The sequence below is a fragment of the Neoarius graeffei genome, chromosome 17 (genome assembly GCF_027579695.1).
Source record: "Neoarius graeffei isolate fNeoGra1 chromosome 17, fNeoGra1.pri, whole genome shotgun sequence".
In the NCBI taxonomy this organism is placed as follows: Eukaryota; Metazoa; Chordata; class Actinopteri; order Siluriformes; family Ariidae; genus Neoarius; species Neoarius graeffei.
The window spans coordinates 27,302,021-27,329,837 of NC_083585.1; the positions used below are offsets into that span (position 1 = coordinate 27,302,021).

The 27,817-nt window shown below is 38.9% G+C and overlaps 2 protein-coding genes across 4 annotated transcripts; one reads left to right on the forward strand and one right to left on the reverse strand.

Annotated features, from left to right (window-relative positions):
- The first annotated feature begins 707 nt into the window (after positions 1–707).
- On the forward strand, positions 708–15,957 carry LOC132901501 (gastrula zinc finger protein XlCGF57.1-like). 3 transcript variants are annotated; one of them, XM_060943940.1, is made up of 6 exons: positions 895–954; positions 3,442–3,611; positions 5,518–5,719; positions 5,959–6,050; positions 6,133–6,232; positions 14,417–15,957. In XM_060943940.1, the coding sequence occupies exons 2-6, from the start codon at positions 3,552–3,554 to the stop codon at positions 15,862–15,864; spliced, it is 1,902 nt and encodes a 633-aa protein (XP_060799923.1). In that variant the 5' UTR covers positions 895–954; positions 3,442–3,551; the 3' UTR covers positions 15,865–15,957. The 3 variants fall into 3 exon arrangements, with proteins under 3 accessions (XP_060799922.1, XP_060799923.1, XP_060799924.1); XM_060943939.1 differs by lacking the exon at positions 3,442–3,611 and having other exon boundaries at positions 708–954; XM_060943941.1 differs by lacking the exons at positions 895–954; positions 3,442–3,611 and adding an exon at positions 5,023–5,068.
- A 306-nt stretch (positions 15,958–16,263) lies between these two features.
- On the reverse strand, positions 16,264–24,833 carry si:dkey-182i3.11 (slit homolog 2 protein). The gene is made up of 2 exons (XM_060943922.1): positions 24,630–24,833; positions 16,264–20,692 (listed from the first exon to the last, which is right to left on the reverse strand). Exon 2 carries the CDS (start codon positions 20,674–20,676, stop codon positions 17,197–17,199), a length of 3,480 nt encoding a protein of 1,159 aa, XP_060799905.1. The 5' UTR covers positions 20,677–20,692; positions 24,630–24,833; the 3' UTR covers positions 16,264–17,196.
- Positions 24,834–27,817: the final 2,984 nt, after the last annotated feature.

Here is a 27,817-nt window from a genome sequence, read left to right on the forward strand (position 1 = left end):
AAAGAAAGACCCCTGTTGGCCACTAGGCTCGAACCCAGGACCTTCTTGCTGTGAGGCGACAGTGCTAACCACTACACCACCGTACCGCCCACCATGTGGAGATAAATTCATCTCATCTCATCATCTCTAGCCGCTTTATCCTGTCCTACAGGGTCGCAGGCAAGCTGGAGCCTATCCCAGCTGACTACAGGCGAAAGGCGGGGTACACCCTGGACAAGTCGCCAGGTCATCACAGGGCTGACACATAGACACAGACAACCATTCACGGTCAATTTCGAGTCACCTGTTAACCTAACCTGCATGCCTTTCGACTGTGGGGGAAACCGGAGCACCCGGAGGAAACCCACGCGGACAACATGCAAACTCTGCACAGAAAGGCCCTCGCCGGCCACGGGGCTCGAACCCGGACCTTCTTGCTGTGAGGCGACAGTGCTAACCACTACACCACTGTGCCGCCCTTCTATTTATTATAATAATAATAATAATAAAATTGGAAGCCTGTGACTTGAATTCAGTAGCTATTTTTCAGTAGAAAAATAATTGGGTATCAGGGAAATTTTTTTATAACCTAAACTTGAAAAATCTGAAAGGCAGTACAGCTTTAATATAAATTTCACATTCAACAAACTTCCTGTGAGCGGCTGTTATTTTGAAATTCAGCAGCCTGTAGGAGCGACAGTGTAGGCGGAAGTGACGTTTGGCATCTTTGGTCTTCCGAGATGCATCATTTGTGATATTTAGCTTAGCAATGTCTGTGGTGTTAGCCACCATAGCGTCTGAATAAACAATAAACCTGTAGCCATTTAAAGCAACTTATGTTGAGGCATAATGTCGCAGTATGAACTATTTCAGAGTCAGACCATGTCGATAATGAGGTTGTTAGCCGACACAGCCCGTGCTGAGATCTGCAGGGTTTATCATGATAACACAGATACAGAGAAAGAGCTCAAACTGGTAAGTTTAGACCGGTAAAGGGTTGTTTTACAATCAGGGTACGCAAGCTAAAAATCACATTTAACACTTATTCTCTTCAATATCAAAAGGCTTGACTAAATAAACTTGGTTGTTTATTGTAGCCCTGTGATAGCTCTATTTACCATGCAAAAAAAATTGGTGATAACGTTATTTTTGGTGAATGTATGGCAATATATGTCATATTTAGCAAAATTACTCGTGTCATTTAGAAAAAGTGCTTTTTTGACCACAGGTAGCTCCAAAAGGGATGCACTTAAATCATTCTTTATACCATAAAACACATATTTGGTTCCATATCATTGGAAACATAGTTAAGTTTTAATGTTGAATGCCAGTAAGTTTTCAGACTATTTTGATCAAATTAGTATGTAATTGTGTCCAAAAAATGTCCTCTAATTTTTCAATATAAAATAACATATCTAAAATGATTATTTTCATCCTAAAATGTGGTCAAGATATTGGGACATAAATATTAGAGACAACTAACACAAAGCTTACAGCCTTATATTTAAAAGCACTCTGGAAGTAGTGGATTCTGAATTGTCAAAAAAAAAAAAAGTCCTCTCCGAGAATCACTTCATTTGTTTCTCCCAGCCCTGCTTAAAGCTACACTTAATTTACTTAGAAAAAAAAAACCCTGAATAGTTCATGAACATGCGATAACATTAGGTGAATGTTATGGACTACTAACAATTTCTTAACTGTTGGAATTTTATTTCTATCAGCTATTTTTTGACAAGGAGTCTTTAACATTTTTGCTACTTTTCTTTACCTTATAGCAGATTACACAAAACTCATCTCATCTCATCATCTCTATCTGCTTTATCCTGTTCTACAGGGTCGCAGGCAAGCTGGAGCCTATCCCAGCTGACTACGGGCGAAAGGCGGGGTACACCCTGGACAAGTCGCCAGGTCATCACAGGGCTGACACATAGGCTGCGTTTACATTAGACCGTATCTGTCTCGTTTTCTTCGCGGATGCACTGTCCGTTTACATTAAAACGCCTGGAAACGCCGGGAAACGGGAATCCGCCAGCGTCCACGTATTCAATCCAGATCGTGTCAGCTCCGGTGCTGTGTAAACATTCAGAATACGCGGATACGCTGTGCTGAGCTCTAGCTGGCGTCTCATTGGACAACGTCACTGTGACATCCACCTTCCTGATTCGCTGGCGTTGGTCATGTGACGCGACTGCTGAAAAACGGCATGGACTTCCGCCTTGTATCACCTTTCATTAAAGAGTATAAAAGTATGAAAATACTGCAAATACTGATGCAAATACTGCCCATTGTGTAGTTATGATTGTCTTTAGGCTTGCCATCCTTCCACTTGCAAGTGGTAAGTGATGTGCGCTGGGATCACACACACAGCGGCTCAGTCCCAAAAACACTGCTAGTGTGCTTCACTCGCGCGCTCTGTGAGCTGCGCAGGGCCGGAGTGCGCACCCTCCAGAGGGCACTCGCTGTTCAGGGCGGAGTGATTTGGAGCGCAGGATGCCTGCGGAGCCGAGCATATCCGTGTATTGGTATTGTTGTGTGCACGCAAATCGTGTATTGGTGTTGCTGTGTGCACACTAATCGTTTTAAAAACGTTAATCTGATGATCCGCTGATACGGTCTAATGTAAACATGGGCATAGACACAGACAACCATTCACACTCGCATTCACACCTACGGTCAATTTAGAGTCACCAGTTAACCTAACCTGCATGTCTTTGGACTGTGGGGGAAACCGGAGCACCCGGAGGAAACCCACGCGGACACGGGGAGAACATGCAAACTCCACACAGAAAAGCCCTCGCCGGCCACGGGGCTCGAACCCGGACCTTCTTGCTGTGAGGCGACAGCGCTAACCACTACACCACCGTGCCACCCCTATTACACAAAACTACCATACACATATGTCAAAAAATTACCTGAAATCTGTTCTTTAACTTGTCCTTCACTTAAAAACTGGTACAAGAACCAGTTTGAATCAATTTGAATTTTGGACCCCTGTGACACAAACTTTGTACCCTGATTGTAAAACAACCCTTAACATGCTAATCAAAAGGCTGGCTAACTAACATTAGCCATATCGTGTAGCTGACAGGGAACTCGACACTAACTGACTCAGCTAGTGGTGCTTCAGGAGTCTGAACTTCACCTCCTTCAAGCTTCAAATTCAGAGTTGTGATGTGTCGACTCTTATATGTATATATGATTCTTTTTGTGTGTGAGAATATGCTTTTGCCAGCATTGTCATTATTTGTTATATTTATTGTCTAATTGTTTCTTCTCTCTCTCTGTGCTTTTGTAATATTTTACTTTGGAAGAGAAATGACAATAAACCTGGACTTAAATTTGAATGTAATGGAAATAAACAACTGAACATGACTTTTTTTTTTTTCATTTCATTTCATTGATTGATTCTTCATTTCATTTTTAAAAAAGGTCGTTTAACATTTAAACATTTGTCAACCTCAGCAACTCCTATTATACTATCCGCATTCACTGGATATGAGCAATCGTGCGCTCTGATTGGCTACTCTACTACTAGGATATCAGCTCATATACCGTGAATAGAGAAAAACAAAATGGCGGAGCGTGTTGCTGAACCAACTGAGGATGAAATAAAACCTACTCAAAAGTATTTGGTAAGAACGTATCTTTGTTTAATTTTTCAAGAATTATTATCGCATTTTTCACAAATTGCTCCTGTCATTTCACCGGTTTGTTTACATTCTAAGCAGAAATGATTTTGTCGGATGTTTTGTATAAAATTTTTATTTATCAAATTTGGAAAAAAATAAAAATGCACAGTTTCTCAAAATCCAATGAAATGTGGATAGAATAAAACAGTTATTCCACTCAATCTCGTCGTTCATGGCTTATCAAAGTACGTGGTCATACATTACACCAAGAAAATGGTGTCTTCACTTCTCTGTCTTGTTTACTTGGCGCTCCATGCCTCGTCAGCTATCAGCTCATGTACGACTCGATTTCGTGGAATAACTATTAATTAGCTGCATGTGCTATAAACCATGTAGGTGGAATAAAAGTCTTTTATTACTCTTTAAATGGATCCCACTTCCATTTCATTGATTGATTTTTCATTTCATTTTAAAAATAGGTCGTTTAACATTTAAACATTTGTCAACCTCAGCGACTCATATTATACTATCCACATTTACTGGATATGAGCAGTCGTGCACTCTTATTGGCTACTCTACTACTAGGATATCAGCTCATATACCGTGAATAGAGAAAAACAAAATGGCGGAGCATGTTGCTGAACCAACTGAGGACAAAATAAAACCTACTCGAAAACAAAACACCAAAAAAGTAAGAAAATATGGAATAAAAGTATTTGATGGTAGGAATGTATCTTTTTTTTTTTTTTTCATTTTTCAAGAATTATCGCATTTTTCACAAATTGCTCCTGTCATTTTGCCGGTTTGTTTACATTCTAAGCAGAAATGATTTTGTCGGATGTTTTAAGATAAGATAGCCTTTTATTATCCCACAAGGGGAAATTTACATTGTTACAGCAGCAAAATATAAAAAGAGAAAAAGATAAGGCAGTGAAGGAGTAGTGCAAAAGTACTAAGTATACAAAAAGGGCATATATAAAAGAAATAGGGGCGGCACGGTGGTGTAGTGGTTAGCGCTGTCGCCTCACAGCAAGAAGGTCCGGGTTCGAGCCCCATGGCCGGCGAGGGCCTTTCTGTGCGGAGTTTGCATGTTCTCCCCATGTCCGCGTGGGTTTCCTCCGGGTGCTCCGGTTTCCCCCACAGTCCAAAGACATGCAGGTTAGGTTAACTGGTGACTCTAAATTGAGCGTAGGTGTGGATGTGAGTGTGAATGGTTGTCTGTGTCTATGTGTCAGCCCTGTGATGACCTGGCGACTTGTCCAGGGTGTACCCCGCCTTTCGCCCGTAGTCAGCTGGGATAGGCTCCAGCTTGCCTGCGACCCTGTAGAAGGATAAAGCGGCTAGAGATGATGAGATGAGATGAGAATGAACAAATTTGCATAAATTAACAGGATTGCAGATATACCTACAGTTAACAAGTGTATTACACAGGTGGAATTGCACGTGTAAATATTGCACAGGTAGTATTGCATGAGCCATTTTAACAGTGTGTAGCTAGCAGTTTGCTGTAAAGTACTGATGCTGATAGTCAGTGAACACAGTATTGTATAAAATTTTTGTTTATCAAATTTAAAAAAAAAAATGCAATTTCTCAAAATCCAGTGAATGTGGATAGAATAAAAGTTATTCCACTCAATCTCATCGTACATGGCTTATAGACAACTCGGTGCTTCGTTGGCTGTCAGCTCATGTACGACTCGATTTCGTGGAATAACCGTTAATTAGCTGCATGTGCTATAAACCATGTAGGTGGAATAAAAGTCTCCTTTTATTACTCTTTAAATGATCCCACTTCCTCTAAGATTCTCAGTGCCATTATCTTGAACACTATCTGAAATACAATGATCACTCCATTACAATATATGCAGTGTGTTTGAACAGTTGTCAATAACTATTTTGTCAATAACAGGCAAAGCTTAATGCTGTCATGGAGGTTTTGGTGAAGGAGGCAGTACAGAAAATCTGCCTTGTGTTCAAGTTGTGCAGTGTAGAGAGAGACTGTAATGCAGTGGATTTGGCCAGTGCGTCTGAAAGATCAGGAAATACACAGAGTCTGCCCGAGCCGAAGGAACCAGCTGCACAACCCAAATATGCTCAAGCTACAATATCCGGTAGGGCTTTACTCCATGTGGTGAATGCCATGTAATTTGCATCTTTTAAATAATACTTTTGCATAAATAATACTTTTGTTAAATGTTCCATGATTAATAAAGGTCGCTTGGAATGTGTTGTTTGTTTTTAGTTGAGCCATATGCATTATGTGACTGTTCTGTGTAATAGAGCAGCTGTAGTATCTCACATTGAATATATCTTTTTTTTTTTTTGTACCAAAATGTTTCTAATGTTCCAGGAGGAACTGTGTATCTCTTGGTGAGTGCGGAAAACCCACCGGCTTTACCAACAACTGCAACTCCACAGCAAGATGTCATCAGAGAAGCTGAGGTCCGTTCAAATAAACGCTTTAAGTTCTTGATTTTGTTTGATATTTTGTGATTGATATTTTTATACTTTTTGTTCCTTTTAGCGTCCTGCCACTCGAGTGCTTGAATCTGTCACACCCAGGAACCCTTCTATGAAGGTGGAAAAACGTGGAGAAAAGATCCAAACCATCTTGATAATGAAAGGTTGAACGCTTTTATTTCTTAAAGACATGTTATTTTCTTATAGTCTGGGAAGAATGCTTTCAGCATCACTAATTTAGTCCATTTATGTCTCGTGAGTATAACAGTTGGGATTAAGGAGGAACTACAGTGGTGCTTGAAAGTTTGTGAATCCTTTAGAATTTTCTATATTTCTGCATAAATATAACCTAAAACATCATCAGATTTTCACACAAGTCCTAAAAGTAGATAAAGAGAACCCAGTTAAACAAATGAGACAAAAATATTATACTTGGCCATTTATTTATTGAGGAAAATGATCCAATATTACATATCTGTGAGTGGCAAAAGTATGTGAACCTCTAGGATTAGCAGTTCATTTGAAGGTGAAATTAGAGTCAGGTGTTTTCAATCAATGGGATGACAATCAGGTGTGAGTGGGCACCCTGTTTTATTTAAAGAACAGGGATCTATCAAAGTCACAACACATGTTTGTGGAAGTGCATCATGGCACGAACAAAGGAGATTTCTGAGGACCTCAGAAAAAGCGTTGTTGATGCTCATCAGGCTGGAAAAGGTTACAAAACCATCTCTAAAGAGTTTGGACTCCACCAATCCACAGTCAGACAGATTGTGTACAAATGGAGGAAATTCAAGACCATTGTTACCCTCCCCAGGAGTGGTTGACCAACAAAGATCACTCCAAGAGCAAGGCATGTAATAGTCGGCGAGGTCACAAAGGACCCCAAGATAACTTCTAAGCAACTGAAGGCCTCGCTCACATTGGCTAATGTTCATGAGTCCACCATCAGGAGAACACTGAACAACAATGGTGTGCATGGCAGGGTTGCAAGGAGAAAGCCACTGCTCTCCAAAAAGAACATTGCTGCTTGTCTGCAGTTTGCTAAAGATCACGTGGACAAGCCAGAAGGCTATTGGAAAAATGTTTTGTGGATGGATGAGACCAAAAGAGAACTTTTTGGTTTAAATGAGAAGCATTATGTTTGGAGAAAGGAAAACACTGCATTCCAGCATAAGAACCTTATCCCATCTGTGAAACATGGTGGTGGTAGTATCATGGTTTAGGCCTGTTTTGCTGCATCTGGGCCAGGACGGCTTGCCATCATTGATGAAACAATGAATTCTGAATTATACCAGCGAATTCTAAAGGAAAATGTCAGGACATCTGTCCATGAACTGAATCTCAAGAGAAGGTGGGTCATACAGCAAGACAATGACCCTAAGCACACAAGTCGTTCTACCAAAGAATGGTTAAAGAAGAATAAAGTGAATGTTTTGGAATGGCCAAGTCAAAGTCCTGACCTTAATCCAATGGAAATGTTGTGGAAGGACCTGAAGTGAGCAGTTCATGTGAGGAAACCCACCAACATCCCAGAGTTGAAGCTGTTCTGTATGGAGGAATGGGCTAAAATTCCTCCAAGCCGGTGTGCAGGACTGATCAACAGTTATCGCAAACGTTTAGTTGCAGTTATTGCTGCACAAGGGGGTCACACCAGATACTGAAAGCAAAGGTTCACATACTTTTGCCACTCATAGATATGTAATATTGGATCATTTTCCTCAATAAATAAATGACCAAGTATAATATTTTTGTCTCATTTGTTTAACTGGGTTCTCTTTATCTACTTTTAGAACTTGTGTGAAAATCTGATGATGTTTTAGGTCATATTTATGCAGAAATATAGAAAATTCGAAAGGGTTCGCAAACTTTCAAGCACCACTGTACAGTAAGTATGAGTTCAGGAGCAGACAAATTTACTAACCAGGGAAAAGCAGATTATTTGGTTGTCGGTTTTTACTTGCCGTCTCCCATCTATCAAACAGACAAAAAAAAAGTATATGCATTACTTTGTGTTACTAAAGCGTTTGAGAATTTGTGTATTTTTGGCGGGGTGATGTACCTTGCTGAGGTTTGATATTCAATCCTAAATCATATCTTTGCAACTATATTAAAAAAAAAAAAAAAGCTGGGAACACATTCTGGCTGTTGGCAGGAAGCATTTTTATATTTAACAGTTATTCTCTGAAGGCAAGGTAAATATCAGTGAATAATAACAGACGAAATGGAGGTTATTATTCACTGAGTCCGAGGTGGATAATTGTTTTAGCATAAATACACAGGTGATTTTTTTTTTAATTGTATTAAAAATAATTTATTTCAAACTTCAAGTGGCATGCAGATGTAATAACGGTGTCACTTGTCTACGCCGAGTCACGTAAAATCCTTCGTTTTAAAATGGATAAATTAAATCACAATTCCACGTTACCTTTGAATCGTTTTAGACCAAACTTTGTAGCATCTTTAGTGCTTTTAGGAACAGCATTTTCTTTCATCATTTGTAATTCTTCCTCGCTTACGGTGACAAAGCGATTGGCCGCCATTTTGCCGAGTCGCTCGAGGTGATTATCGAGAAATAATCCGAATCTCTCAACCAGTCAGCGCACACAATTTTCTATAATCACCTGCGTATTTATACTAATTATATATTATTGATAAATTACACTCACTGACTCCTTTATTAAGAATACCTGTACACATACTCATTCATGCAATTATCAGCCAATCATGTTGCAGCAGCAGCACGATGGATAAAATCATGCAGATACAGGTCAAGAGTTTCAGTTAATATTCACATCGAATGTGGCATGATGTCACAAAGACATCCCCAGTCACTTGACCTGAATGCAGTGGAACATCTAGGTGTAGCTGACAAATCTGCAACAGGTATGTGATACAGTCATGTCAACATGCACCAGAATCTCATGATGTTTCCAGCATCTTGTGGAATCCATGCCATGAGGAATTGAGGCAGCTCGAGAGCAGATATGGTAATAATACCCAGTATTAGTATGGTGGGTGTTCCTAATAAAGTGTCCAGTGAGTGTACTTTCACACCTGTCTGCAATAATGCACTTAACTAGTTCATTATTAAATTAAATTTGGTTAGCGTAAACATTTTTAGCCTAGTCAATGTTCCTAGGTTAGGCAATGTAATATTAAATAGCTTGCAAGATGCCTCTATGCTTACAAGACTTTTTTTGCTAGTACAGGAAGTAAAAAAAAACAAAACAAAAAAAACCCCCACAAACATGAATTAACCCCATAAGGAGATGAGCAAGCACATTGGAACATTTACTTACCTTGTTAGCTAGCTAATAAATATATTATTATTATTATTATTATTATTATTATTACACTCATGAGGTTTAACTGTTTATTTCCACAGTGATGGCCTTAAATTTACAGATTTCTTTCCTTGATATGTTTGCGGAATACTTTTGTACAGCATGTTTGGTCTGGTGGGATCATCAAGCAACAGTAAAATTTAAGAATTTTATTTAAGCAATATTTCATGAGCATGAGTGCTATTGTACTGAATATTTCATGTGATTATTTAAAGCTAGACGGCCTTTCAGATTTTTCAAGTGTAGGTCATAAAAAGAATTTTCTCTGACACTCAATTATTTTTGTTTAGTGGACCGAAAGCTACTGAATTCAAATCACAGACTTCCAATTTTATTAGTTTTTTTTTTTAAATAGAACATTAATGAATTTATCTCGACGTGGCCCTAAATTCTCCGCTATTTTTTCCTGCTCCACCATGACCCAATTCAAGATACTACCGGTACATCATGCATCACATATCTGTGAAGATTCTCAATCATCCAGGTCATAGTAAACTGTGGGTGGTAGAAAAAGGGCAACTGGACTTGCTTGAAGATTCTTGAAAACGTTTCACCTCTCGTCCAAAAGGCTTCCTCAGTTCTGTCTGACTAATAGGGAGTATCAGATATTTATCCTCTCCTGAGAGGATAAATATCTGATACTCCCTATTAGTCAGACAGAACTGAGGAAGCCTTTTGGACGAGAGGTGAAACGTTTTCAAGAATCTTCAAGCAAGTCCAGTTGCCCTTTTTCTACCACCCACAGCATGCATCACATAGTGGGCTTTCCCTGTTCACGCAAGGCATTATGGGATATGAATTTGAAACAGGAGAGAAAAATGGCGGATGTGAGTGTGTGAATGAAACGTGAAAGACCGACTACAGTAACGGAAAGCGAGAAGAAAGGACGTTATGTTATATACGAAGGAAAGGAAACGCAGGACCAAACTAATAAATATCGGCAGTTAGCGAGCACCTCGGTGTGATCAGCTGTTGGTTTAGCGACAGAATGATGTAACTTTTGAAAAAAGAAGGAATCCAAGGCACTCTTCGTATCCAACTATATAAAAAGCCTTTATTTTACATGGCTATTTCATACAGAAAACATAAGCTGAGCAGCAACCCACGTGTAGCGGCACAAACAGCCTTCTTCAGGGCATGCTGCTCGAACAAACAATTTCCTCTTAAGAGGTAGACTAATTTTAAACACCTGAATGCAAACTGGTAATGAAAGAGGAAATTGTTTGTTCGAGCAGCATGCCCTGAAGAAGGCTGTCTGTGCCGCTACGCGTGGGTTGCTGCTCAGCTCATGTTTTCTGTATGAAATAGCCACGTAAAATAATGGCTTTTTATATAGTTGGATACGAAGAGTGCCTTGGAAACCTTTGAAAAACCTTTTTTTTTTCAAAGGTTTTTTGCATTCCCTATACCAAAGAGCACCTTCAATTTTTTATTTTTTATTTCTTTTTTTTATCAATTCCTGAGCTCTTTGGATTTTTTCTCATCTTAGAATGATGTAACTGTCAGTGCATGGTCAAAGGTAAACCTGTGCGCACACAGACTTCCTCTGTCTGCTTGACTGTGCAACGTGAGCGATTTCATGCACATTATTTGCTCGGGAATCCCCTCAAATTAAATAACTTCCCAGCCACAGAATGGCCTGATATTTTGTGCGATATTACAGAAATAAACATACATCACAATGAGCAAATTTCAGAGGGAACTAAATTTCACCGATTTTATGAAATCGAAAGGCCATCTACTTTTAACAGTTATTTGGATAATTGTTTTTTCATATAAATATGGGTCATTCTACGAAACCGGTGCCTTTTGTGTCCGCATAATTTCATGACCTCTAAAAAATGTCAGAAATTGTGAAAATGTATTTCAAATGAACAAAACTGTTTATTTAAGTGTTGTGAATTACACAATGCATGTTTTACTGTCACTGTAAACAAAAATTTTACATTTTTTTCATCTTTTTATCATATACACAACCTATTTTCCCATGTCCGGGAAGTCCCGTATGGAATTTGCACCTAACATATTTACATAAATATATACATTTTTCAAACAATTTTTATTAATTTCATGAATAAAATTACATCCTTCATAAAATACAATAGTTTTGTTTAGAATAAAAGTATCATTTATTATCTAAAAATCACAATTTATGCTCGTCCCACAATTTTACATACCACCCTGTAACGCTTACACGTTTTGGCTGTTAGAAAGACAGTGTCTCTTTAAGTGACATCACAGGAAGCTGATGACATCACTCAAACCCTTGGCCAAAGTCAGGATCCCAAGCAGGCAAGTTCCCACACAATTTGATATGATTTGCTCTTTTTGGTAGTTAGATAGGGTCCGTTAAGCTTAACCTTACCACCCTGTAACGCATAATAGACAGGGAAACTATAAAAAATTGTTTTTTTCAGCTTTTAAGGAAAATAGAGAGATTTGTAAACTGGATTGTACACTTGTTAGCTATGCTAGTTATTATCAGAACTAGCTGAGGTCATTCTGAGGTGAAATTTACCACCCTGTAACATACCACCCTTTAACACTTTGTATTGTTACAGGGTGGTAAAGGGAACATATGAGGGCTTGTCAGTGGCATTAAGATTATAATTCATTCAAATGTTGTATCTATATTTAGGGATTTACATACTATTATAAGTACAGAAACCTATTTATTATTTATTTATTTATTTATTAAGAGCACTGGGAATACAATCAAAGCTTCAGTGAGTCATTAGCAGTGAGTTCATACCAGCCAGATAGTTTGAATGCTGCGTTTTTATGTAAACAAAATCTAACAACCAGTTATGAGTTGTCCCTCTTTAAACTTATCACACTCACTTGTATCATTAATTATAATTTTCATAATTTAATGTTAATTTGCAGATGATCATGGCCCCAATGAGCAATGCAGAACGGCAACGATTATTTCGTGCCCGCCGCAATGCTGATCCTGTGAGGAGGCAGCAGTATCTAGAAAAAGAACGGCAGAAATGGAGACGAGATGTAGAACCAGGGAAGAAGTTACTCATCAGAGATCTGAATGAGAGGGACCAGCGACAGCTAAGAAAAAAGTGGAGAGAACAGAATGCAAGAAGAAAGCAGGCAAAGGATAGGATGAAAGCTTTTGACAGCCCTCCTGAGAGCCCTGAGGTTTTCCAACCACAAAATGCCGAGAGGGAATGCTGTGAAATATCCCCAAAATAATTGTTTTATCATAATGTGATAAAATAAGCCTATTAACAAATGTAACTTTCATTTCACAGTATGGGGTAAAATGGCCAATATTGTTAAAACACCAATTAAAAAACACTGAGAATTCATGTTATGGAGATAGAAATATAAATTACATAAATATCTGATTAAAAACCCAACTTGCAATTTCTAATATCATATTATGGACATTTATGTGAGAGGAAAATATAAGATGATTTGAAATTAATATATGCATTATGCTTCAAATTTAGTGCATCTTGTCCGTTACAGGGTGGTAAAACACATGACACCTGGGTCACAATAAAAAGGATAATATTAACAGGAATTTATGCACGAGGTGGGAAAATACATTTTTTTGCGGCTCTGATGTCACATATTTAATATGAGTATCTTAAAAAATAGCTTATCTTAAATTATTTTTTTAAGAATTGCAATGTGGAAAAGGCACCAGTTTCATAGAATGACCCATATACTAGTGATTATTTTTAAAAAAAATCATATTAAAATAATTTATTTCAAACTTCATGTAGACTTGTCACTTACCGGTATCTACGCCAACTTGCATAAAATCCTTTGTTTTGAAATCGATAAAATAAATCACAATTCCACCTTACCTTTGAATCATTTTAGACCAAACTTTGTAGCATCTTTAGTGCATTTAGGAACAGCATTTTCTTTCATCATTTGTAATTCTTCCTCATTTACGGCGACGAAGCGATTGGCCGCCGTTTTGTCGAGTCGCTCGATGGTGATTATCAAGAAATAGTCCGAATTTCTCGACGAGTCAGCGCACACAAGTTCCTATAATCACCTGCGTATTTATACTAAAAGCGTTTACTGCAGGTAATCAGTAAATCTGTGCTGATATTCAGTACAGCAGCATGATTGTGAGTATGATGTTGCTTTTATCCAACAGTTTATAAAGACATAATTAATATTGAGTAAGTCATATTTCAGTCATCCAGAACTGTTATATAATTATGCAAATTTTTTTTATCAATTTTTAGACTTTTGTGTTTTGAATATGAACTGATTGTTTTGGTCTGTGCTCTACCATTTGTGTATTTTTTCCTTTACATGCTGTTGCATGTATTGTATTGGTAAGGAACAGCATCAAGTTGATATGTAGCAATTCTATCAGACAGCGTGGCACAAATCCAAAGCCAGGAGTGTCCGTGTCCTGATGGAAAACGTGTGTCAAATTAGTAAAGCACTCGAAATTAAAAACACATTTCTGTGGCTGAATCTCTAAGGGTATTTTATTGTGCATGTAGAGCACTAAGTACAGTGTACTATATATATATATATTACACACACACCCTGTTTAGTGAACAAAGTGCTTATTTTGTCCGATTCTTAATCAGCACAGAATAAAACCTCACTGTTGGTCACGATGATAAAATTGTGATGTTGCTTCTAAAAGTCCATTTGACTACACTACTGACAATTTGTTGATAATTAAAAGTTATTCAAACGAGATATTATCAGGGTGATTCTGCAGTAATTGAGTTTAACCTCTATAACCTCCAGTTGCACTAATTTTAGCTACACTCATATGTCCTGAGTCACCTTTAAGTGTACTGTATATAAGAAGACAGATAACTAAATTCAGAACAAATTTAGAACGCAACAGCCTGCTCAGCATTGGAAGGTGGTGCTAAAATGTGTTATCCTGGATAATATCCTGAGCCAAAATGTGGCACGCTGTCTGAAAAGATATTATGGATGCTTTCCATCAGTATGAGTTGCAAACTCCACACCATTTGTTGTTTGATTTTGCTCCAGATGCAGACTCTTTTCCCGTTGAAGCTAAAGATGCAGTAAAAAGCCCAGCTGTGCAAGCCACCGTTCAACCAGATGAGCTCGACCACATGTCCTATAAATGTGATGTGTGTGAAAAGGCATTTACAATGAAGCGTTACCTAATGCGGCACAACCAAGTGCATTCCAAAACAGCCCATCACACCTGCAGTGTGTGTGGGAATAAGTACAGATTTTTAAAAGCACTGAACAAGCACCTCTTGTCTCACGGCAAAAAGAAGAGGGAGACGCAGCCATGTAAAATATGTGGCAAAAGCTTTGTAAACCTGGACAAGCACGAACTCATCCACTTAAACGTAAAGCCGTATCTTTGTGGCGTGTGTGGAAAAGGCTTCACTCAAGAGTCGGTTTTACTGGTGCACCAGAGACTCCATACTGGAGAAAAGCCGTATCAGTGCGAGACGTGTGGGAAACGCTTCACGCAATCCAGCACCCTTTACATTCACAAGAGGGTTCACTCAGACAGGAAGCCCTGGAAGTGCAGCCTGTGCGACAAGAGTTTCAGGAGGCAGTCCAGCTTGAAAAAGCACAATATGGTCCACACTGGAGAGAAGCCACACACATGTGAAACATGTGGCCAGAAATTTAGTCATAGGGGAAATCTCAAAAGACATGCCCTTAATCACTTGGGCATAAAACCATATGCGTGCACGGTCTGCGGTAAGCACTATAGTCAGATGAGCTCGCTAAAGGAACACATGCCAGTGCACGGAACAGTCAAACCCTTCATGTGCGAGACATGTGGGAAGACCTTTGTGTACAATTACGCCCTGAAAAATCACATGTGGACACACGCGGAATTTCGAAAAGCACACGGGGCTGTAAAGAACCCTCGGTGCTGCGAAGTCTGTGGGAAATGCTACAGCTCCTCTTATGCTTTCAGAATGCATAAGAGGCTTCACGCTGAGGACAATCCATTTAAATGTAAGGTATGCGGGAAGACTTTTACCAGTATGTCTGGCCTGTACGCGCACGAGCAGCGTCACACGGGGGTGAAAGTTTTCAGGTGTGAGCTATGCAAAAAGACTTTTGTGAACAAAGCGTATCTGAAAGTGCACGAGTTTTTGCACACCAAAGAAAAAGTCCATAAGTGCTTGCTTTGTGGGAAAGGATTCAGTCTGCCCAATGGACTTAAGCTGCATATGCTTATTCACACTGGTGAAAAACCACACAAGTGTGAAATATGTGGCACGTCTTTTCGCATCTTGGGAAATTTGCGGCGGCATAATCGCGTTCACACTGGAGAGAAGCCATTTAGTTGTGAAGTTTGTGGGAAAAGCTTTAGCCAGCCAAACAATGTGAAAGCTCACATGCAGATGCACACTGGTATAAAACCATACACTTGTGAGAAATGTGGGAAGAAGTACGCTTATGTTAGGAATTACAATGATCATAAATGTGTGCCTGTGTAAAAAGTAACATGCAGTGTCGTTGTTGATAGTAATTTACTGAATTGTTTTACATGAGATTAACATGCTTTCAATAAAGCACATGAATCATTTGAATGAATATCTAGTCTGTAATATAAAAGCTGAAGTTGTACTGATTTTTTTTTCCCAGAATGATGTCAAATAACATGACAAAGGTATTAATGCTTCCTTTGTCAGATTTTCAGCTTAAAATTAAATGTGTGTGTGGTGTTGGTGTGTGGTTATGACTTGAATTTAGGGGCGAAAATGTACCCAAGACTTCCACACAGTAGTATTTGAAAAGACGTGAGCACAGGAAAATATATATAAATATTTTATTTTAGAAGCTGTTACAGAAGCATTTTCTTTGTATAGCATTTAATACACAATCATAAAGCAGCTGTAGAGAAAAGTGTCAGCTTGACAGCAAGAATTTTTAAAGGTTATACAAGATGCTATGTTGCATGTTTGTAGCTAAGATAAAAAAAAAAAGTTATTAAAGCCAGACTGCCTTTCAATTTCATAAAATCGGTGAAATTTAGTTCCCTCTGAAATGTGGTCATTGTGATGTATGTTTATTTCTGTAATATCTCACAAAATATCAGGCCATTCTGTAGCTGGGAAGTTATTTAATTTGAGGGGATTCCTGAGCAAATAATGTGCATAAAATCATTCACTTCACACAATCAAGCAGACAGAGGAGGTCCGTGCGTGTCCATGTGCAGGTTTACCTTTGACCGTGCACTGACGGTTACATAATTTTGTCGCTAGACAAACAGCTGATCACACCGAGGTGCTTGCTGAGTGCCGATATTTATTAGTTTGGTCCTGCGTTTCCTTTCCTTCGTATCATAACGTCTTTTCCGTTACTGTAGTTGGTCTTTCACGTTTCATTTGCACACTCACGTCCTCCATTTTTCTCTCCTGTTTCAAATTTGTATCCCACAATCCCTTGCACAAACGGGGAAAGCCCACCACGTAATGCATGACGTAGTATCTTGAATTGGGTCATGGTGAAGCAGGAAAAAATAGCGGAGAATTTAGGGCCATGTGGCCCTAAATTCATTAATTGTTCTATTTTAAAAAAACTAATAAAATTGGAAGTCTGTGATTCGAATTCAGTAGCTTTCGGTCCACTAAACAAAAATAAATAACTGGGTGTCGGGGAAAATTCTTTTTATGACCTACACTTGAAAATCTGAAAGGCAGTCTAGCTTTAAATTGTTGATAGTCACTTTTTACAGCTTAACATGTGCACACACAGGCTAATTTTAAGACAAGTTTTGGGCTATATTGCAAAGAGAAACAAAAACTAATTTATGCAAAATGGTGATCTCACAGATTGTAAGCAAGCACAAAGAAAACTGTGATAATAGTTATTATGTGCTTGTGTGGTTTACATGCAAAGGAATGTGCAGCACTGACACAATGCTCTAAAACCATGACAGGAAGAGACCGGTTTCCAGAGCAGGTAGAGTTATCCTTTATTAACTGTCTGTTCATACTCATCCATGTCCTGACATACATATTATTAGATGCACAAGAACAGTCCCATGGATTAGCACTGAGATATATGGATTTCAATTCTGTCAGAGTCTCCAAAGTCCCTTTATCCAGTGACTGCAATTGGTTCGATTTGAGATGTAGATGTCTCAAGTCCTTCAGATCTTGAAACTGTGCAGTGGGAAGAACCTGCAGCTTGTTGTTATCCAAATGAAGATCTTGCAGAAAGGTCAAAGAAGAGAACACCGTTGGAGGTAGATGGGACAGGAGGTTGTTTTGCAAGAAGAGCTTCTGCAGCCTGCCCAGAGCCCTGAAAACGTTATGTGGTAGTTCATTGAGTTTATTGAAACTCAGATCTAACTCTCCTAATGTTATCAAGTCTTTGAAATCATCAGTGGACAGGGAAGTCAAATCATTGTTGGCCAAGTCAAGCATCCTCAACTTTTGAAGCCCTGTGAAAAACCCAGGTGGGAGGATCTTTATCTGGTTAATATTTAGCCAGAGCTCCCGTAGGTCATCAAGACCAGTCAGCATCTCAGATTGGAGAGCAGATATACTGTTGTTGCTGAGTCTCAGAGAACGAAGCCTGTGAAGGCCTTTGAAAGCAGACCGTGAAATAGTGTGAATATGATTGTTCATCAGATGTAGAACTTTCAGATGTTGTGCTTTCTGTAGAAAATGCTTGGGAATTCTCTTAATAACGTTGTTGTTTAAAAAGATTTGCTGGAGCTTTGTCAGTGTTCTAAATGAAGATGAGTTGAGCTCAAAGATGTGGTTGTTATCGAGCTGTAATTCCCGGAGTGCAGTCAATGGGTGGAATAGATCTGGTACGATGACAGATATATTATTTCTTTCAAGCACCAATTTCCTTAATTTTGTCAGATTGTTGAACAAGCCAATGGGAAGTGATGCCAGAGCATTGTGGTATAAATTAAGAACCTCCAGGTTGCCCAAGTCCTGGAACACATTTGAGGGAAGATCCTGCAATTGGTTGAAGCTTAAATCTAGTTCATTAAGCTGGAAAAGACCCATCAAGGAGTCCTCATGCAAAATAACCAGGTGATTTTTGCTTAAATCCAATTTTTTCAGTTCAGATAGTCCAGAGAAAGCATTTTTAGGTACACAAATGATAGCATTTTTATGCAAGTAGAGGCCAATGAGATTGGTAGTATACTTAAGGGCACCCATAGGAATAGTAGTGAGCTTGTTTTCACTGAGATCAAGCTCAGTCAGTCTCACTGCGTTCTTAAAAGTTCCTTCCTGTGCACTTTTCGAGTGGTTGTTGAACAGAAAGAGCCTGATTGCAGCGGTGCAGTTCATATCTATCATCTCAGCATTATTACTGACTAAGAGCTCCCTAAGTTCAGCATCTGTTAGTAAAGCTAGGGATTTCACATGAGCATTGGATGGTGGCGTAATGTTGAAAAGATCCTTGGAATTTTTTGTCAGGAGGTTATTCATCAGTGCTGTGCATGAAGATGAGTTAAATGGATGGAATAGATCCGGTAAGATGTCATTAAGATTATTGCTATCAAGACGTATTTCAGTTAATTCAGGCAGATTGTTGAACATGCCATTGGGAAGTGACACTAGGTCATTTTGGTGCAATTTAAGGATCTTCAGTTTCCCCAAGTCTTGAAGCACACTTGTAAGAGTTGTCAGTTGGTTGAAGCTCAGATCTAACTCCACAAGATTGAACAGAGACATCAGGGACTTCTCATTTAAATTTAAAATGGCATTATTGCTCAAGTCTAATTTCTTAAGCACAGATAGTTCCGAGAAAGCATTTTCAGGGATGATTGTGATCTTATTTCTCTGCAGGTAAAGACTTGTGAGATTAGGGGTATCCTTAAGTGCACCAATGGGCACAGAGGTAAGCCTGTTTTCACTGAGATCAAGATGAGTCAGGACCAGTGCACCCCTGAAGGTCCCTTCCTCTAAATTTTCCAAATGGTTGTTGGACAAGCAGAGTCTGTTCAGATTGGCATAGTTTTCAAACATGTGCTTGTCTATCACACTAATTTTTTTATTGCTCAGTTTAAGTTCGCTAAGCGCAGAACCCCTTTGTGAGGATTGGTTTTGGACATCCTGATGTGGCAATGGTGCCTTATGTAAAATCCCCTTTGAAATTTTTGTCAAATGATTGTTGCTTAGATCAAGGTGTTTAAGCTTTCTCATTGTTGCAAATGAGGATAGGTTGAGCTCCAAGATACGATTATTGCCTAGCTGTAAATATCTGAGCTTTGAAAGTGGCAGAAATAGATCTGGTGGAATGACCTGAATATTATTTCTGTCAAGCTGTAGTTCATTTAACTTCTTCAACTTATTAAACAGGCCTTGTGGAAGAGATGTCAGTGCATTGTGATATAGATTAAGGTTTTGTAGTTTGCGTAGCGCTTGAAATACCTGCGAGGAGAGATTATGCAACTGGTTGAAACTCAAATCTAGTTCGCCAAGCTGGTAAAGACCTCTGAAAGAGGTCACAGCTAAAACATCAATGAGGTTATTGCTCAGATGCAGTTTTCTTAATGCTGCTAACCCATAGAAAGCATTTTCAGGAATTAACTTGATATCGTTTCTCTGCAGGTAGAGGCTGGTGAGATTAGAGGTGTCCTTAAGGGCATCAGTGGGAACAGTGGTAAGCCTGTTGTTACTGAGATCAAGGTGAACCATGCCAAGTGCACTTTGGAAGATCCTTTGATTTACATTTTTCAAAAAGTTGTTAGACAGGAAGAGCTTCTTCAGATTGACGCAGTTTTCAAACACGCACATATCGAGCACCTCAATGTTATTACTGTTCAGGTGGAGCTCCCTAAGTGCAGATGCTTCTTCAAAAGTGCCACAGGAAATGGTATGTATCTGGTTTAAGCTCAAACTAAGAGTTTGAAGGTTGCTCAGACCTTGGAGGAACTTCTGTGGGATAATTTTAATATGGTTTTCACTGAGGTCCAAGTACGTCAGGTTCTTCAATTCTTGAAATAGCCCAGTTGTAAAAGTACTAAGTCCATTTCCTCTTAGAAATAGCTGAGTAAGACTTCTCATATTTGGTAATCTGGTAGTACCAGTAAGCCATTCATTAAGGTCGTTGTTGGTAAGATCAAGGACATGTAATTCTTCTAATCCTTCACTGGGGAGAGACTGGATCCTGTTGTTACTAACAAAGAGGTCCTTGATACCGTGCAGAGGTAGAGGCAATTCCACCAGATTCTTGTTTAAACAAGTGATCGTGGTGTTGTCCACACACTCACAAGACATTATACAAGCATCAGCCACTGCAACGATGGTGATTACCACACTGAAGTGTGTAAGCATGGTTCAAAACTTTTACCTAAAAGCAGAATAAACAACTCTTCACTGAGGATCTTGGGTGAGAATACAATTAATGTATGTTTTCATGTGCCAAGTCATTTGAACATGATATTATGGTAATGCAAAACTGTCAATACTGAACACAGGTTAAGATTGGTGTGGATGGGGCTCTGGAAAAAATTAAGAGACCACTTCAATTTTTTCTTAAATCAACAGCTCTATGTACGGCAGCCATTTCCTTCCAGTGTCTGTGCTGGAATTCCAACACAAGCACACATCATTTTACTCAACGAGGTACTGATTAGGTGATCGCCTGAACCAAATCTTATTTACTGAGGAAAATTATAAAAACCACTGCTGTGGTCATCACTATCCTCTTGCAATAGAACCAGTTTAGATGGCAAAAACAGTGCTAGTAGTACCTTAAATTTTATTGGATTGCAGAAATATCTAATCATCATGCCAAAAGAGTTAAAAAGAAAAGTTTTGAGTGAGAAAAAGAAGGGTTCAATTCTGGCTTTACTGGTAGAGGGATACAGTGGGCGTCAGGTTGCTTCCATCCTCAAAATTTCAAAGAAGGCAATTCATAAGAACAAGGTCAAGCAGAAGATATTGGGGACAACAAAGTTACAGACTGGCAGAGGGCAAAAATGACTCTCTACTGACTGGGATGATCGTCAACTCCTTCGAATGTCACTCAACAACTGTAGGATGACATCAAGAGACCTACAAAAAGAATGGCAAATGGCAGCTGGGGTTAAGTGCATGGCAAGGACAGTTTGAAACGGGCTCCTCTGGGTGGGGTTGAAGTCATGCAAAGTGAGAAAAAAGCCCTTCATCAATGAGAAGCAAAGAAGAGCCAGGCTGAGGTTTGCTAAAGACCACACAGATTGGACCATAGAGGACTGGAGGAAGGTCATCTTCTCCGAGGAGTCCAATTTTCAGTTTTTCCCATCACCTGATCATCTAATGGTTAGACAGAGACTTGCACCCATTGTGAAATTTGGTGGTGGATCAGTGATGATCCAGGAGTGCTTCAGCAAAGCTGGAATGGGGCAGATTTTTGTTTGTGAAGGGCACGTGAATCAAGCCATGTACAAGGTTATCCTTGCTTTCTTCTGCTCTGACAATGTTCCCTAACTCTGAGGATTGGGTTTTCCAGCAGGATAATGCTCCATGCCACACAGCCAGGTCAATCAAGGTGTGGATGGATGACCTCAAGATCCTGTCATGGCCAGCCCAATCCAGACCTGAACCCTATTGAAAACCTCTGGAATGTGATCAAGAGGAAGATGGATGGTGACAAGCCATCAGACAAAGCTGAGCTAATTGAAGGTTTGCACCAGGAGTGGCATAAAGTCACCCAAGAGCAATGTGAACACTGCAAAAATTGAAAACTGAATTTGAGGAGAAAATTATTTAATCCTTGTGAAATTATCTTGCTGCATGGACAGATATTTTTATTTGATAAGACATCTTAGAATAAATTGGCTGCAATCTAGAACTAGGTTTAATAATCTCAGAATTGGTATCTTGTATTCTTCTAATAGGAAATGCTAGATTGTTTCAACTATTTTCAAGATATTTTCACTTCCTATGATGATATTTTTTGCAGTGAAAGACTGGTGGAGAGAATGCCAAGACACATGAAAGCTGTGATTAAATGGCAGGGTTATTCCACCAAATACCGATTTCTGAACTCATCCTAAGTTCAAACTTTAGTCTTGTGTTGTTTAAAATTGAATATGATCTTGATTTCTATGCATTATTCAAGGTCTGAAAACACTTCATCTTTTTTGCTATTTTAACCAGTTGTCATTCTCTGCAATTCAATGCTCTCAGTGACAATATGTGGAATTTGGGGGAAATGTCAGTCATTTATGGAATAAAACAAAAATGTTCATGTTCCTCAAACACATACCTATAATAAATAGTAAAAACAGAGCAACTGATAATTTTGCGGTGGTCTCTTAATTTTTTCCAGAGCTGTACATATGTGTACACACACACACACACACACACATATATATATATATATATATATATATATATATATATATATATATATATATATAATAGATAGATAGATTATTGTATCTATATACAAGGATGAATCAAATGAAGTTTTTTTCCCATTGATTATTGCATGCATGCATAGATAGATAGATAGATAGATAGATAGATAGATAGATAGATAGATAGATAGATAGATGCATGCATGCATGCATGCATGCAATAATCAGTGGAGGGGAAAAACTTTTCATTTGATTCATCCTTGTATATAGATATAGTTAGGTCCATATATATTTGGACACTGACACAAATTTTGGTTTTTTTTACCTGTTTACTGAAACATATTCAGGTTATAGTTATATAATGGACATGGACATAAAGTCCAGACTTTCAGCTTTCATTTGAGGGTATCCACATTAAAATTGGATGAAGGGTTTAGGAGTTTCAGCTCCTTAACATGTGCCACCCCGTTTTTAAAGGGACCAAAAGTAATTGGACAATTGACTCAAAGGCTATTTCATGGGCAGGTGTGGGCAATTCCTTCGTTATGTCATTCTCAATTAAGCAGATAAAAGGCCTGGAGTTGATTTGAGGTGTGGTGCTTGCATTTGGAAGATTTTGCTGTGAAGAAAACATGCGGTCAAAGGAGCTCTCCATGCAGGTGAAACAAGCCATCCTTAAGCTGCGAAAACAGAAAAAAAACATCCGAGAAATTGCTACAATATTAGGAGTGGTAAAATCTACAGTTTGGTACATCCTGAGAAAGAAAGAAAGCACTGGTGAACTCAACAATGCAAAAAGACCTGGACACACCCAGAAGACAACAGTAGTAGATGATCGCAGAATAATTTCCATGGTGAAGAGAAACCCCTTCACAACAGCCAACCAAGTGAACAACACTCTCCAGGAGGTAAGTGTATCAAAATCTACTATAAAGAGAATACTGTATGAAAGTAAATACAGAGGGTTCACTGCACAGTGCAAGCCATTCATAAGCCTCAAGAATAAAAAGGCTAGATTGGACTTTGCTAAAAAAAACATCTAAAAAAGCCAGCACAGTTCTGGAAGAACATTCTTTGGACAGATGAAACCAAGATCAACCTCTACCAGAATGATGGAAAGAAAAAAGTATGGCGAAGGCGTGCTACAACTCATGAGCCAAAGCATACCACATCATCTGTAAAACACGGCGGAGGCAGTGTGATGGCTTGGGCATGCATGGCTGCCAGTGGCACTGGGTCACTAGTGTTTATTGATGATGTGACACAGGACAGAAGCAGCCGGATGAATTCTGAGGTATTCAGAGACATACTATGTGCTCAAATCCAGCCAAATAATAATCGGCGTTTCATAATACAGATGGACAATGACCCAAAACATAAAGCCAAAGCAACCCAGGAGTTTATTAAAGCAAAGAAGTGGAATATTCTTGAATGGCCAAGTCAGTCACCTGATCTCAACCCAATTGAGCATGCATTTCACTTGTTAAAGACTAAACTTCAGACAGAAAGGCCCACAAACAAACAGCAACTGAAAACTGCTGCAGTAAAGGCCTGGCAGAGCATTAAAAAGGAGGAGAAACAGCGTCTGGTGATGTCCATGAGTTCAAGACTTCAGGCAGTCATTGCCAACAAAGGGTTTTCAACCAAGTATTAGAAATGAACATTTTATTTACAATTATTTAATTTGTCCAATTACTTTTGAGCCCCTGAAATGAGGGGATTGTGTTTTAAAAAAATGCTTTAGTTCCTCACATTTTTATGCAATCATTTTTGTTCAACCCACTGAATTAAAGCTGAAAGTCTGAACTTCAACTGCATCTGAATTGTTTTGTTCAAAATTCATTGTGGTAATGTACAGAACCAAAATTAGAAAAATGTTGCCTCTGTCCAAATATTTATGGACCTAACTGTATATATAGTTGGTTTTTAAGTAAAACTTACCAGTTTATTGCAAGCAGAATCCAAGGGTTTTCAGTGTTTTAGAAGAAAGGAAATGAAACTCTGCAGAACTATTGTGTGCGTCTATATAAGAAGAAAAACCACATTCATAAGAATGTACCTGATTCTTGCCACATCAAAGAAAGAGGATAGCATGAAGTACATCAGCATGTGAGGCATTAAAATGCAAAGGTATGCAGTTCAGAAATGCTTACAACGCATTATGAGGAGAGTGGTTTCATGTCATATTTGAACAACATACGTAGAGTGTGAGGGGAGGAAAGATTGATGAGGTTTATGATGGGGAAATGTTTACCGTGCATGTTTGTGTGTGTTAACATCTCATTATTTCCAATAAAATATTATGCTTAGTTGTAATGTGTTCGAATGGCATAGCTAAAAACTAAACCAGTTAAGATAATTTACTCTTTGACATCCATGCTACGAAAAGTATTTTCTGAAACTTTTTGTGTATTTAAAATTGTATACAATAAAATTACAATGCCGTTATCATCAACATTATATTAGGTACTGAAGGTAATCTCTAGTTCAGGTACCTAATGTTTTAATTCAGTATAGGGGTGCTGAATTTGCAAGTGTTTGTGCCAGGTTTAAGGCCGTATATCATACGGCCACATATCAGCACAGTGGTGCAGTTTCACATGTTCTCCCTGTGTCTCAGTTTTTGTCGGGTTCTCCATCCATTATTTGTAGCCACTTATCCTGTGCAGGGTTGCAGGAGCCTATCGCAGCTGACTATGGGCGGGAGACGGGGTACATCACAGGGCTGACACATAGAGACAAACAACCATTCACACACACACACACACACACACACACCTACGGTCAATTTAGAGCCACCAATTAACCTAACCTGCATGTCTTTGGACTGTGGGGGAAACCGGAGCACCTGGAGGAAACCCACGCAGACTCCACAGAGAAAGGCCCCTGTTGGTCACTGGGCTCAAACCCAGAACCTTCTTGCTGTGAGGCAACAGTGCTAACCACTACACCACCATGCCGCCCTCAGGTTCTCCAGTTTCCTCCCATCCCAGTAGGTGGATTGGACACTTTTTTTTTTTCCCTTTTTTTTAATTTCCCCAAGATATGATTGGGTGTGTGAATGTGCTTGGTGACCTGTGATGGATTTGGGTTCCATCCAGGATATATTCTTGCCTCATGTCCAGTTTCCCAGAATAAGCTCTGGATCCACTGTGACCCTGACAAGGACAAAGCAGATACTGCAGATGAATGAATGTACATGCAAGCAAATGGTCAAATGTCATCTTTATTTATTTATTTTAGTAATGTATTTTTATTACTAACCACAAGATGGTGTGATTGGGATGTTTGGACCTTGCTACATTGCCCCAATGCTTAAGTTTTCACTTTGTACTTCTGTATTTAGAGTTCTTTAGACCAGGGGTCTTCCATCTAATCTGCAAAGAGCTGGTATGACCCAGCCCAAAAAAAAATCCCCCAAAAAAAACTCACTCCTAAGATATAGTCCTTGCTGCAGAACCAAAGGTCCAAAAGGTTGAAGCTGGACCTGATCCAATGCCTCCTATAACCCTAATCCATGAAAAACACTGAATTGTTTCCATCCTGAACTTTTTGATATATTTATACTTTACTTGAATATTACTGAAATTGAATACTTGCAATATGAGCAATCGTGCACTCTGATTGGCTACTCTACTACTAGGATTGCAGCTCATATTGCTGGGTTTCATGTGACATCACATCCGTCTCATTAGTTATTCAAAACTTTAGCTGGTGGTCTACCAAAGCTCAGTTGACAAAGCATTAGTACGGAGAAGGTGCATTGCTCGCATGAAAAATGCCTTACACTTGCATTGTTTTAGGTTGTTCGAATCGATCAAACCATGAAACTGATAAAAGTTTCTTCAGGGTTCCTCGTGAACTAATAAAAAAGGGTGAACGAACACAGGATTTCACAAAAAGACATGGAGAAAGGTGGCTTTTGAATCTCTGTGAAATCGAAGGGAGCCGAGTCGAAGCATGCTTGAGTTTGCAGTGATCACTTGGTGAAAGGTTTGTATTTCCCTCTCAGCTATGTCCTTAGTGTTTTCCAAGTACTTTTCTTGCTGTGTGTCATTATTTTATGGTAATTTTTTTTGTCACGAAGCGCTAAAGTCCCCAGCTGTTTCTTTGTTTACTCCTCACAAAGTCCAAACGCATGAAGGTCGCGACAAAATTCTTCCCCAGCCGTACAGTTACAATGCGCCATGATCACTTCTCCGTCTTGTTTAACTAAGATCCAGGTCTTTAAAGGGGTTTCTGATGATCTTTGTGAATGATTTAGCTGAGAGATAAGAGCCAACACAAGTGAGAATCAAGTGAACCGTTGTTTGTTTATACTTCAACTTGCAGCACTTCGTTGTAAAGACGTGAACAAAAAGCTTAAAAAAACCCACACATACTTACATGGGCAAAAACAATACAGGATTCATTGGGCAGCGACTTGATACCAAGGTCCTTTACCCAGCCACATACAAAAAAGTTGTAAGCCTCCATACTCTTCCATGCTTTCATCTGTTTTGCGGTGTAGAAGGACGTCTGCAACACCAGATAGTTCGAGATGTCGGGGAACTCGACTGAAGGGTAGTTTTCGAGATTGTATGACAAATCCTTCTTTCCCAGACTGTAGGGGTCGATTCCACTGCACATAGCAATCTTTTGAATATATCTAAAGCATACTCTGATAAGTTATCGCTAGTTGTTTGCATTACAGTAGCTGTTTAGACCACCAGCGATTTCACTTCCCGTAAAACCGCTAAGAAAAGTCACGTGACTGAAACCCAGCAATACCATGAGTAGAGAAAAACAAAATGGTGGAGCATGTTGCTGAACCAACCAAGGACGAAATAAAAACTCTACTCAAAAACCCCAAAAATACAAAAAAGCAACAAAATATGGAAAAAAAGTATTTGATGGTCAAAGTGTATCTTTTTTTATTTTTCAAGAATTGTTATTATTGCATTTTTCACAAATTACTCCTGTCATTTCACCAGTTTGTTTACATTCTAAGCAGAAATGACTGTCGGCTGTTTTGTATAAAGTTTTTATTTATTAAATTTACAAAAAATAAAAATGCTGTTTCTCAAAATCCAGTGAATATGGATAGAATAAAACGGCTATTCCGCTCAATCTCGTCATACATGGCTTAT